Raw genomic sequence first — 13,514 nt, 5'->3', positions numbered from 1 at the left:
ATATCGTCCTTACGTAATATAATATATTTGTTTTTTATTATATCGTAAGAATATAATTATTAAATGGGTTAATTATCAAATTGGGCACTCATTTCACACCAATATATTATCCGGTGCACTCTCGAATTTTCGGTCTCATTTGAAACACTGTTTTCAGAAATCGTACCTGTCTTAAAAATAAAACGTTAAATTCGAAAACAAATTGTTAGTTTAAGAAGTGTTACTCATGAGGTTTTAACACAGTAAACTATAGAGATTATGTAGGTATAATTAATTGAATTTCCGCGTCTAAGAAATGGGTAAAATTGATGGTGGAAAAAATGGGTTATGAAGAACCCTAATAATACACATATAGGCTATAGCCATTTTTTGAATGCAGAAATTCAATTAATTGTGCCTACATAATCTTTATAGCCTATTGTGTTAAACCCCATGTGTAACGCATCTCAAACTATCGATTTGTTTTCGAATTTAACTTTTTACTTTTAAGACTGATACAATTTCTGAAAATAGTGTTACAAATGAGACCGAAAATTCGAGAGTGTCCCGAATGATACATTGATGTGAAGTGAGTGCCCTATCGAATAATTAACCCATTATTAATATTAGTGATATCTAATACAAGATGATATATATTATCATTTAAATCGTTTATGATATATATTAACATATGAAAGGATTATGAAACTTGTGAAATCAACGTTTATGACAGTTATAATAATAAAACATGCCGGTAAAATTTATGGGCAACTTATTTTATGAAAGAGTTGAAGCTTGTGGGTGTGGATGCTATTAAACCATCAGAACCAGAAAAAAATTAAAATATTTTTTTTTTAAAAAATCCGGGTCAAGTCACAAATCTCGGAATCCGGAAATAAGTCAAAATGGCCCGTCCCGATTTGACAATTTTGGTAATCCTCTGGCACACCATAACCCAAATGAGATCATGATCTTTTTTGTGCATTTAAGGTCATGTCTATGTTTATAAATCGAGTTGAATTCTCATATTACTGGATGTAGGATGAAAATATTACCATCCCTCCTTAAATTCGTAATATACTCGTCAAACTGAAATTGTACTTATCTGAGTATTATGAAAAGTCTAATTTTGAATATTTATTTTCAGATGTTTGTCATATCACCGATTTTCGTGTCTCCATATCTATAACTTTGATGAATCAAATTTTCGAATATTAACTTAATATTAATATATTAAATTTAAATGATAATAACTAAATTATTTCAAGATCTTTCAATTCGGGATCACTGGTTATGCAAATTAATGATTTTATTTTGCTAAATACGCAAATAAAATTTTCATCTTAAATCTAAAAATCATTTTAACTAGTCGGCTTATAACTTATACTCCCTCCGTCCCAATTTAAGTGAGCTGGTTTGATTTTTACGGAGATTAAAAAAAAAGTAGTAAATGTAGTTGAAAAGTGGTAAAGTGGTGGGACCTATCGCTATTTAATAATAGATTTGGGATAGTGGAGGAAAGTAGTGGGTGTTATAGTGTTTATTTAATAAAAAGAGAGTATACACTATAGAGGTAATGGGTGTAACAGTGAAAAGTAATGTTGAAAAATAGTAAATATTACTCTATAGGCTATTTTTTTTGGGACGTCCAAAAGGAAATGAGGTGACATAAAACAAGAGGGTATAAAACAAACGGTCTCATTATGCAGACTACTCACGGCCCGCATCCACCGAAACTGATCCACAATCAAAACCAAAAACCAAATTCCCGCTAATACGTATACCCGGCCGTGTCTATAGTTTATACACACAGTCACACACTCGTACCAAAACGAGACTACACAGATTCTCATTTAAACTTGATTTTTCTACGACCATGTCAATCTCACCGGAAAAGCTCACAACTCCGCCGGCGACTCACCTCCGTCAAATTCTGGATTCCTTCTCGTCTACATCCACAGTAAGTCTGTTCTTCACCTTCAATCACACACACACAACTTTATTTAATCAAAACTTCAATTCCACCAGTTAATCGAGCCTCAGAAGTCGAGCCAATTAGCAATCTCCACTTCCGAATTAGCCGATTTTCTCGCCACTTTATCCGAATCAGTTGCGGCGGAGCCGGAAAACTCGCAATTCGAGAACACTGCTTTAGAAGTGCTTTCTGAAATTCATACATACATATCGTCTACTTCAAGTGATCAGGTTTTTATTTTCGTGAATTTAAATCTTCTCATATTTGTGACTTTTAATAATATCCGGTTCAAGTGTGGATTAGTTTGTTGTACTTGATTTTATTTGTTCCACTGCGAATTGTGCTAAGTTGTGAATTGTGATTGAGATGTAGAATAGATTGTTCAATCGTTTTTCTATTATGTAGGATGTTATGGACGCACTTTCGTTTGAGTTGCCGAAAGCTGTTGCTAGGTTTTCGAGTGGCTCCAAGAGGTGTATAGATGTTTGTGAGAGTATTTTTGATAAATTTATCACCACTTGTAGCCCTCGGGATATGCTATCTATCCTCTGCGAGGTTTTTTATTGATCTTCCAAGTTTAAAAACTTTTTATTAAGTATACAGTTTCAATACTAATTATTTATTTTCATATTTTGGTGTTTTGAGCAGGCATTAGGCTGTGATGTTACAATGTGCAAAAGTTGTCGATATTATGCTTTTATATTTAGTGGAATCGCAAAAGGTAATAGTTGCTGACTCATGAATTGCATGTCCGATGGCTATATGATAAACTTTCTTGAATTGAATGAAAGAATTACCTCGGTGATTTGCTGAATCATTTCTCTTGAGATTCATTCTCACTCTAAAAAAAAGATTAATTTGGGGGCATATAGAGGATTGATTATGTAAACTCATGTAATCATCTTAGCATCAATCATGGCTGTCACGTCTATAATTCGAAGTGAGTCAATGGACATCCTGCTAGTCGACTAGTCGTAGACTAGTCGATAATAAAAAAATAAAATCTAAGACACACACACACACACACACACATAATTATAGTATTATAGATCATGTAATTTAGGTTTATAAGTTCTAAGTTCTAACAATTAACATAATTATCATTATGACATACTAACTTGATCTAAATGTGTAATGACAGTTGTGGTACTGATAGTGTTGTGCAAGAAAAAAAGTTAAAAGTTAAAACAGGAGTGCAGTGCAACATAAACATAACATAAGTAATACTTAGCAAATCCAGCAGACACAAAAAAACTTTTGGAAAGGGAAATAATAAAAACAGGGCAGATTGCAAATAACTTGGTTAAAACACTAGATTTCAGAAATCATCGTAAAGATCCAAGATATCATCTTGTGCCCGTGCTTCGTCACTTCTCTAACTTCTATCAAAAGTAATTAATTAATATAAGTTATCCAAAAAAGGTACGCAGCTCTAAAGTTTTGAGTAAACATTTTTATACATGTAAGTAATTATTTGCTTATCCCACAAACACATCTTTTTTTGACTTAAAAGTCATAAAGCTAGCTGCTCAAAGGAAACCAAACATGCTCGATATCTTGTGTGATTTGCAGGTTTCTTTTAATATTTTGTTACTTATATTTTTGAATTGTATTTTTTTAATTTATATTTGTTCGTAGTCTTCCGACAACATTATCAATTTTATACGATATCATGTGTAGAAATATTGATATACATAATTAATCATATTAATTAGTTATCTGTATTTTTGTATTTGTACATAATTAATATAATAATGTAAGTAAATGTCTTTTGTTTAGTTTCTTAATTTGTACTAAATAGAATTAGTGTATGTATATTGTTCTTTTTAATTATTATTACAGTATCTTTTACTATTAATACCTTTTTTTTAAAACTTTTGTGGGTTCCTCTGAGGGCCATGCCACATTATCCCCTTATGCTATTTATATAGAGGATTTAATCATTTCATTTTAATTGAGAAAAAAGCACAAGCATGTGGTGCTTGCAGTAGAAGTAGGAAGCACCAGTAAAATTTTAATTCCACGTCTGAATACTCTTGTTATAAGGAATATGTATTTATAGTAGCACACAGTTGATATATGAACCACTGTGAAACTACTGAGAAAACAAATGTTATGGCTCAAATTTTTTTTACTGGATATCACTACATCAATGATGTAAAAAGTTACAGGTATCTATGCAATTAAGTGATTTATAACCTTAATTTTGTTATGTTTATCGTTCTTTGATCAATTATTTTTCCCCTCATTGCATAATAATCTACACTAATAATTAACAAATTTGCTTTTGCATAGCTACTAGCCTACTATTGACTAAATATGATAACCGACAAGCTTTTGATTGGTTTAAGTGTTCAATGTGTAGACGATTTCCGTCAGAGTTGCTACTGAATAAATGAGCTATATATGAATAATATGAATTCCGGAGCTCAGAAAGTTGGATTGAGTTTGTTTCTTGGTTTTCAGTTTTTCCGTTCATTAAGAGACGGCACTTTGAGCACGTAAAAACTGCGGTTCCAGGAGTACTTAATATATTGAGTTCCATATCTATGGAGACAGATCATGAGGATGCAGATGTTGAGGACTTGTTTAACAAAACAGTTGAAATTGCTAGTTCCATACACACAATCTGTGTAAAGTTGGTTGGTGTCTATTGTACAATCTTGTTCAGTAAGCTTGTTCTAGTGCTTATTCGATCTTTATGCCGATCTTATAATTTTCTTGAACAGGAGGAGGAAGACAATGAAAAGATCCGTGCTCTATTTGGCCTCACCATTTTACAAATCACGGTTAATACTCTTGTACAATCAATTAGTTCATTTTTTTTTGGTGCTTTTTTTCTTCACCTTTACTTTAGTTTAGGGCTGCAATTTGAGGCAGGCTTTTCTTAGTCAAATTGGAGCTTTAGCATATAATAAATGATTTGAAGCTAGCTGACTTGTTAATGGAGAAAAGTTTGCTGTTCAAACTCGAGCTCAAATTCTTAATCAACAACCTGAGCTAAATCGAGTTCGAATTACAGCCCTATTTTGCCACTTAAATCCTAGTATCGTCTCGAAGGCGTTGCTGCACGGAGTTACATCATATCACCTCTTTTTGGTCTGGTACTGCTTTTTTATACGATATATGTTCTGTTTGTGCTATAACTTCTTTCTTGGTTCACAGGCTTTAACTTCAGTTTGCTTGGGGAATGCGATTTCAAGATGCTTTCCTCTGGTGTTAAAGTTGTTTCATTATCTTCAATACTGCCAGTTATCTTACCTTAATCTAATAGCAGGTGCTGATGTTGACAAACTAACGAGCATTGTCCTTGAAGGTAGTCACCCCTTTATCTTACAATTTTTATGAGTTTGACATGTTTTTTTTTATATTTTGTGATCTCTGAGGTTTACTGTTTCATCTGCTCTAAGGTGTGGATGATGAAGAGGATTTCATGGTCTGCTTTTCTCATGTCAACCTTGGAGCAGCACTAGCAGGTATATATATTTGGTCTTGAGTTGTTACTTATAGGTCAAAGATCCAGTAAAAATTACAGTTGTCAAATCTAGTGCCTCTTCTTTTTCTTGTGATCTTACACTTCCTTTATTGAAATGCAGTGGTTTGGGGTCAGATGTCCGATGAGGTTCCTTTGGCTGTCGAGATGGATTTGGCTAAAGTCAAAGATGAGTTACGAAGTCATCAGACAGAAAGATGGCAAGCTGTGGGCCTGTTAAGGCACATATTTCTATGTGCCAACCTCTCATGGATAATTAAGAAGTATGCCATACGATTTGTGCTTGATATTATGAAAGGCGCTGTCCCTAACAATAGCCATGTCGAACATGAAGACAACTCAATTTGTATGTTGAGTCTATGTGCTTCTTTGCAGGTGGATAGTATCACTCGGAGCATCTTTTACATGTCATATTTTTGAAACACATTCTTAAACTGTAATAATCTTTTCAGGCTGTTCAAATGGTCATTATGTATGCATCTGATCGGGTGACAGGGAAGATGGCTTTCGATGCATTCAAAATGGTAAGAAATTGATATCTATCTGTCTTCTTATCAACCCACATATAGCTGCAAATGTCCTGGTGCTCTTATCAAGCACGAGCTTTTTAAAAAAGCATGACAAGCTGCTTAATTACTGGGAACAGAATTAAGGCACTAGTTGACTGATGCTTCTTTACTTTAAGAATTTATACCATACCTGGTTATGTGATTTACATTTAAACTAAAGAAAATCTTCTTGTCCAAAGTTTAGACTGATGCTCTAGATGACAACTGCTGATTAAGGTAGTTTTGTGTAATATAAAAGTGGCAGACGTTGCATTACTATTTAATTAATATTTTATTCTACAATTACACAAGTTTATCAGCTTCAGATGATGGAGTATATATTTTGAATTAAGTGCATTAAATATGAAAAAAGTTGAAACTTTAAGCGAAACCTTCGTCCAGTATATGTCCGGCTTAAACTATGAGCACGAGTTAGAGTTGGAGATTTTCCTGAAGAGGATCTAGGAAATTTTTTAAAACCTGGGTGAAGTTACTCAACCCACACAACTTAAAATGTTGTTAATCTCTCCATTCCACTTAAAGATTGTAGCAGTCCAATATACCTGTTCATAGATCTCTTAGATGTAGCAACTAGCAAGTATGGGGGAAGAGTGACATTCAACCTCAAAATCAACTATAATTTTGCACTCTTTGAAGTACGGTTAAGGGAATTTTACTTTCAAGAATTGCCTAGTTTAACTTGGCAAAGTGCAATATACCTAAAACATATATTACTAAGGTAAGTCTGAAGAGATTAAAGGGTCCTTTGAGGATATAGTTCCTCTTTAATAGTATATTGCATAAGAAATCTGTATTAATAAGATTGTAAAGTTAAGGTGTTGGAGGTTGACAATATCACATCCTTTTTTCATGGAGTACTATCTGTTTTTCCTCTGTAGTAGTCATCTTAGCTATCCTTGATTAGTTAGTCACTAATGTTAGCTTAAAAGGTAATGCCTCGGTCGTCTGCAAAAGTCTGTCTTCTTTTCCTGCAAGTAGAGCCTAGTTGTGATGAATTTCTTGATTCATGAAACTAATTTAGTGGTAGTAAGGAGCCCCTTCGTGGTTCCTGCTTATAAATCATTTATGCAAATTCTATGCTGTTAGGGGATTCACAATTAATATCGGATCCGGATTTTGTAATTCTACTTAATAGCATCAGAATTAAAAATATAGTTTATACATGTGAGAATGCAGTTAGCTGTGTGCATACTTGTATTTTATATACTGTTTTTACTTTATTTAAATTTGTACAGTATAACATGGATATGATATTGATTGGCTTCATATAATCAGGTACTTGCAGATGTCCCGGCTAGACATAGGTTTGATATTTTGGTTTCTCTGATTAAGCATAGTGATTCGTCTTCCATGGTGAGTTACCGAGTTAAGGTTGTTTTTATTTTTATAAACTGAATAGTGACAGATGCTAGTTGTACAGATTGCAATCCTACTTGATTGTTTTAGAGAAGAAATGCACAAGGAAAGTTGTCAAAGGGTTGCAAATGGAAATGGAATTTCAGATGTAAAATATCTAGAATACCAAAATAATGTGTTTTGGAGTGTCGAGACTCTTGAATTGGTAGAACTCATATTGAAGCCTCCACAGGGAGGTCCACCAATTCTACCGGAGGATAGTGATGCGGTATCTCTCTTTTATAAATATTCTTTGTCATCTTTTTATTTTTTGTTCACTTTTTTACTATATTTTAATTGTTCTTTTACTGCTGCCAAATTCTGCACGACTGCTCTATAGAAGTAAAAACTATACTTATCATTTGCAAATAGAAACTTGACCTGTTAAAATGCAGAAGCTCCTTGGGATTTAGTTTCATTGGGATAATGCTTTGATGTGTACCTAGTACCTGAAACCTTGCTTTTAAGTTTTACCTTCGTATTTCTCCTGCTCTTTTTGATTGTGTTCATCTCAAATTTTAGAATGTCTTTAAAAAAACACATTTGTGTTCAACATATTTATTCTTTTGAAAATTCATATGAAATCTTAGAAAATATCAAGGTGTTTTTTTCATTAATATTGAAAATTAGCTAAAGAATCTAGAAGATATTTCAAGTAAAGGTGAGATGCATATTTTTCCAGCATTTTTCCAGCATTTTCCGAACATGAAAGATATATTAACACAATCATATAGTTAGAAGTTAGTATGTCATGATAAGTAGTTTTGTTATCTTAAAAAGAATACCTAAGAAATGAGAGGACAGATTATAGTATTTATTAGAAATGTAGCATTTCAGTTCTACTCTTTTTGCCAATTGAAAATTATGTTGTTTGTGGTCATATGTTTCACTTAATGTCTTAATTGTTAAACTAAGCGCTGAACTGGATGGTTGTGGTCATATGTTTCACTTAATGTCTTAATTGTTAAACTAAGCGCTGAACTGGATGGTTCTGCTTGTCAAATTGTTCTCATCTGCAGTAGCATATATTATGTTGATCTTCCAGTCTGTTGGATACTTGGATGAGAATAGTATGAACACCAGTGCCAATCTTGAAGAACTGATGCACTTTTGTTACAAGTTTGAGTATCAATTATTAAACTTGTTCGCAAAGTATGCACGATAAGATGATTTTCTTTTGAGTTCTTGGTAGCTTGATTGCTAATAAGCTTTTGCTCACAGATGTAATGCATAAAATATCATCATAACTATATGTTTAACTATTTTTCTATTTATGATGGACTGGAGTAGACAGTAAATGCATTACCATGTATGATCATTCTGCCATGACACCAAAGGAAAAAAAATGAAGCTATAGTGTCGATGCTAAATACTATGAAGTGATGTAAACATTTTTGAAGGCTGATCTTCTAATTTGGAGCAATATTTTCATCTGTGAACTTCTAAGTGTCCCGCTTTGGCATTGTTATGCTGGGCCTCTTATAGTCCAACTAGTTAAAGTTCACTTTAAATGGAGACTGATATCGTCTATATCATGTTGCGCAGGTACTATCAGCTCTTAACCTGTATAGATATATGCTGATTACAGAGTCAAGAGGTATAGTAATCCTTGAAATCTTATTATTGATAATATATTCCTAGTGATATCTTATTGGTGTCTTTTGGAAACATCAGGCGTGTCCACATGTGGATCTGTTTTCTGCTGTATGATTGTATTACTGAAATACATTTAAATATAGGCATTCTTTAGCTAGTAGTCACTGGATTTCCAGGAAGCAGTTAGAAGTGAAAACTTGTCGAGTGTGTAGGCATCTTAATAGCTTAACAATAAGGCAAAAGGATCATGGATTACACATAGTTTAACGTGTAACTGAAATCATTAAGAACTGAACTGGTACAATGGCAAAGCTCCTACTGTGAAATCCAATATTGGCAGAGACCTACATATACAGCTTTTCATGTCATGCACCAGCTGAAAAGAAAAGAAGTACAAGAAAATCTGTTTATTATTATTATATAGAAGTGGTACCTTTGAGTTCTTCAGTAAGCTTGCTTCTCGTGTACTCTATTTTGCTGCTACAACCATCTTTGGTTAGAAAAAGTATATATTTGAGTTTTCAGAAACCATTGTGGGGGGATGTTTTAGCTGATTGCTGCAGGTCGTTCTGACTGTTGTGTGCATACAGGGAAAACCAATTACACTGGCGCACTGTCTAAAGAGAACTTACAGAAGTCTTACAAGGAATGGCTTCTGCCTCTGCGTGTCTTGGTGAGGAGTGTAGCAGCAGAAAGCGAAAGGGATCACGATCATGTAGATTCTGAAGCATTATGTGCTCTCAACCCTGTTGAGTTAGTTTTGCATCGTTGCATTGAACTCATCGAAGACTATATGAGGTAATCTTCATTTTGTGTATCATACTAGGCCTATTTACCTATTGGCCCTGAAAACATCAGTGCCATTTGTGTTGACCTTATTTTGGCTCCATCGTGTGGGAACATAGGCGATGGGAAAAATCGGCCTGTATTGTCGTTGTAGACTTCAAAATGTTACAATTGAAGCTACAGTCTGCAGTCACAAGTTGCAAAAAAGAAGCTAAAACTCTGCTTTCCAGATATTTTTGGATGAGATTGTAATTTCTTGCTGTCTAAAGCACAAGCGAATATATAGATAAGTAATTCATCTCTTTTAGTGATTTATATTTCGAAAGAAGGGTTTGACTTATCACTTAATTAATGTCTCTCTAAATTAATAAAGCTTTCTGATCCAACTCTATTAATATATAAAGTTTTACCATACTTGTGAAAATCCGTTGGTCATGTATCATTTTCTATGGAGGTGTCGAAGTTTGATTCGTTACGATAATAACCTTCCCCTCATTTCGGAAAATGATAAACTAATAATCAATATTCTTTAATTAATTAAATGCAGGTTAAATTGTTAAAAAATCATCAAAATAAATATCTTTTTGTGCGATTTGTCAAGCAGCTGATATAAAATCTTGTTAAAGATTTTATCTTAATTAAAACTACTTCTATACGAATTAGAAGTCAGATATAGAATTCAGTAGAGTTAACATGAAATGGTTCTATATAATTTTTCACATAGATTTTGGTCGGTTTCAACATATCAGAAACAATTTTTTTAAATCAAAATTCAGTAATTTATATAATTCAAAAAAAAAATCTAGAAATCCTTTAATCAAACTTAATCATGCAGGTAAGTGCAATTTTTTTAAAGAATGACTGATATTGAACTTGAACCTACGATTTATGTAATTTGATTATTGAAAGTATATAATGAATTACCACCCTTTACACTCATTCAATTGACTGAGAAAAAAGTATAAAAATAAAAAAAAGACCACAAAAATCTTAAAAGATAAGTTGATGTCAAAATCCTAACTTCTCAGACAAGAGAATCCTTATTTGATTTCTTGACCTCATTCTCCTGATGTCCCAAAAGTGGTGTATTAGTGTCCCTGTCTTTAACCTGAAATATATCACATATCTCTCAGCAATTAAGGCAAATAAAATGCTACAGACACAAGCAGCCAGAATACAAAATGTAATCATTTTGAGAATTTTCATGTCAAAAAAAAAATCATTTTGAGAATTTTGCTCTGCCTGTATCCTGTACAAGAATACAGCATCTTTTTGTCGACAGCTTACTCGTTATATAGTACATTGTACAGCACAAACAAGATTAATTTTATGTCGAATGAGAGAGATTTCAGAGGATGAAAAATCATACCTGAGGAGAGGAGAGATCAACCAATTGTTTCTTTTTGTTTTCGTAGGTACAAAAGTAAGAATACAAACCCATGCCAACAATAGCAATGAGGATTCCAATAATGTTCCTAGCAGTGAAAGGATCATGTAGTAAAGTATATCCGAAGCCAAGAACAAGACATGTTTTCAGATGTCCCAAAACTTGATATGTAACCGGTGATGTTTTCCCAATAACCAAAAAGGTGCTGAAGTTAACCGATACAGCAATCAAGCAGGAAAGAATGATAAAGCCCTGCATCATATTGTACAGTTTCACTTGTTAATCACTTAATCCCAGATACGTGTACATGAGTTTTCATTTGCAAATTCATCAGACTAAGATATGTATACCAAGACAAGAGGAGAGTAACTGAAAGCAAAAACATTTTGCTTTGTGAGGTACTGGTCCAGTAGAGGGCCTGTTACAAAAAGGATCGCAGCTTGAAATGGGGCTGACTGGTACAGAAGCTGAGTGGAAGACACGTTTAGCCTCTTTTGTATTGTGTTTGTGAGCTGAAATTAGTACCATTGGTTAAGAGTAAACTCCTGCATCATTCTTCTCTGATAGGAATATAAACCCCAACACTCAATCAAGAGAGGGGCATGACAATGCTACTCTTCTAAAATAAGTTTTTTTTTATAGTAACAGTTTTTTTTTAGGACAAACGGATATATATCAAGACAGGGGAGATATAAGAAAGGATACAATTTGTCCAACGCATGTAGTTGCAATTGCTAGAAGAGAAAGAATTGATCCAACTAAATTGAGCTGAAGATCTGTCACTGAAGCCACCCCAACTCCCATGAGTAAGAGCAGAAGGGAGAGCTTTATTTTTTGGCTGCAACCATGAATGAATAAATTAATTAGCGACGAAAAACACCTCATACCGGTATATGTACAATATAATTAGTTAACCCCAAATGCAGATATCTTACCTGAATTGCTTGTTCAAGAAGATGGTCTCCAGTAACACTGTAAATGGTATAATGGCTAGTTTGGTCATCTGCACCACTCGAGCCCAAAATATTAGCAAGGTACAAAAATAAAAAATATGAGGATAAAATCAAAATTACATACAATAAATGCACGTACCTGGTAAAAACCAATGGAGTTGAAGCCAAGGCTCAAGTTAAGAAATCCAATGGAAACGCCATTAAGGATGCCAAAGAGGATGACAGTCTTCATATCAATAGATTTAGTCTCGAAGAAATTCAAGCGTTGGGCCACATGTAATGTGCAGTATGTTACCATCAGATGCCAACTTGTCAATGTAGTAGCTGATGATCATGATCAACAACAATCTTAACTAAGCTGATAATAACATTCAGAAAAACCATAAAGAGTAATCAACTCACTAAGTACCAAATGGAAAACCAAGATTGCTCATCAAGGCCTTGTTGCAAATCACAATTGACACCGATGAGGCCACCGATAGAAACAATGCACCAATCACACCCAGTTGAAATCCCATCATCATCTTCTCCATCTTATGTTTCACTGCAAATCCATTCTTAATTAACAACAGTATATTGAAAAATATTATTCTTATAGACAGATTAATGACAAACATTTACGAAACAAAATATTTTTCTTAAATTGGCAAAAACAAGGGCAGATGCTACTATAAGATTTACTACGTATTTATTGCAAGTCAAAAATTGTACATTTAGATTTAGTGATCGTTTTTGCGGAAATTTAAATACTCACGTGAGGCTCAAACTCGCGACCATTTTTATCTCATGCTGAATTCTAAATCTCTTACCAAATTTGCAATTCTTTTTTACAAGTGTAATAATGTAACATAAGTAGATATGCAAAGCTAGCTTTTGTGTAGAGATGATGAACAGAGCATTTACATCTTTTATTAATACACATAAACATATAAAAAGTGTTTGTGTCTGCATGTGCAACAGACTTGTGTAGACACTCACCTGCAGATATCAAACAAACGCCGCCGACAGTCGGAGCCGGAGAGTTGCTGGAAGGCTGTCACTTTGGAGAGAGAGAGAGGGAGAGAGAGATGGAGAGAGAGAGAGAGAGAGAGAGAGAGAGAGAGAGGCTTGTATTGTATGGGATGAAAAATTTGCAGGGTTTTTAATTGAGGAATTGTAAGTTGTATGGTGGTTTGGTACAATTAATTTCTATTTGTTTACTTGCAGATGGGTGCTTTAATATTTGTTGCTTATTATATACAGTCCAAATTCCAGAAGAAAGTAAGAGCATCTCCAATGGTACTCCTAAATCATTCCCTAAACAATAATATAAAATATGGCTCCTAGTAAGTTAATACACCGGAAAACGTGAGAACTCCAATGCTACTCTTTAAATTTGGCT

The 13,514-nt window shown here is 33.7% G+C and overlaps 2 protein-coding genes across 2 annotated transcripts; one reads left to right on the top strand and one right to left on the bottom strand.

The window, feature by feature from the left end:
• The first annotated feature begins 1,684 nt into the window (after positions 1-1,684).
• Positions 1,685-10,141, top strand: LOC108223861 (aberrant root formation protein 4). Its single transcript, XM_017398308.2, has 15 exons — positions 1,685-1,939; positions 2,008-2,184; positions 2,360-2,509; positions 2,603-2,675; positions 4,421-4,596; positions 4,684-4,743; positions 5,120-5,270; positions 5,365-5,430; positions 5,551-5,822; positions 5,900-5,971; positions 7,292-7,369; positions 7,437-7,640; positions 8,957-9,008; positions 9,598-9,805; positions 9,913-10,141. The coding sequence occupies exons 1-15, from the start codon at positions 1,856-1,858 to the stop codon at positions 10,043-10,045; spliced, it is 1,956 nt and encodes a 651-aa protein (XP_017253797.1). The 5' UTR covers positions 1,685-1,855; the 3' UTR covers positions 10,046-10,141.
• Positions 10,142-10,660: 519 nt separating this feature from the next.
• LOC108223862 (UDP-xylose transporter 1) lies at positions 10,661-13,344 on the bottom strand. Its single transcript, XM_017398310.2, has 8 exons — positions 13,112-13,344; positions 12,543-12,677; positions 12,273-12,457; positions 12,116-12,183; positions 11,886-12,018; positions 11,531-11,692; positions 11,163-11,432; positions 10,661-10,901 (listed from the first exon to the last, which is right to left on the bottom strand). The coding sequence occupies exons 2-8, from the start codon at positions 12,664-12,666 to the stop codon at positions 10,818-10,820; spliced, it is 1,026 nt and encodes a 341-aa protein (XP_017253799.1). The 5' UTR covers positions 12,667-12,677; positions 13,112-13,344; the 3' UTR covers positions 10,661-10,817.
• Between the last annotated feature and the right edge of the window lie 170 nt (positions 13,345-13,514).

The sequence above is a fragment of the Daucus carota genome, chromosome 5, assembly GCF_001625215.2.
Source record: "Daucus carota subsp. sativus chromosome 5, DH1 v3.0, whole genome shotgun sequence".
NCBI classification, from domain to species: Eukaryota; Viridiplantae; Streptophyta; class Magnoliopsida; order Apiales; family Apiaceae; genus Daucus; species Daucus carota.
Note: the sequence above shows the minus strand (reverse complement) of the source record. Positions and strands in the feature narration are given on the sequence as shown.

Bases quoted from the DNA above. Each gene is read 5' to 3' on its own strand.
- LOC108223862 (XM_017398310.2), bottom strand. From the start codon at position 12,666: ATGGAGAAGATGATGATGGGATTTCAACTGGGTGTGATTGGTGCATTG. The intron at 12,458-12,542 runs GTACTTAGTGAG...CATGATCATCAG, and splicing joins CAATCTTGGTTTTCCATTTG to CTACTACATTGACAAGTTGG. The intron at 10,902-11,162 runs GTATGATTTTTC...GATATATTTCAG, and splicing joins TTGATCTCTCCTCTCCTCAG to GTTAAAGACAGGGACACTAA.
- LOC108223861 (XM_017398308.2), top strand. From the start codon at position 1,856: ATGTCAATCTCACCGGAAAAGCTCACAACTCCGCCGGCGACTCACCTC. The intron at 2,510-2,602 runs GTTTTTTATTGA...TGTTTTGAGCAG, and splicing joins TGCTATCTATCCTCTGCGAG to GCATTAGGCTGTGATGTTAC. The intron at 5,431-5,550 runs GTATATATATTT...ATTGAAATGCAG, and splicing joins CCTTGGAGCAGCACTAGCAG to TGGTTTGGGGTCAGATGTCC.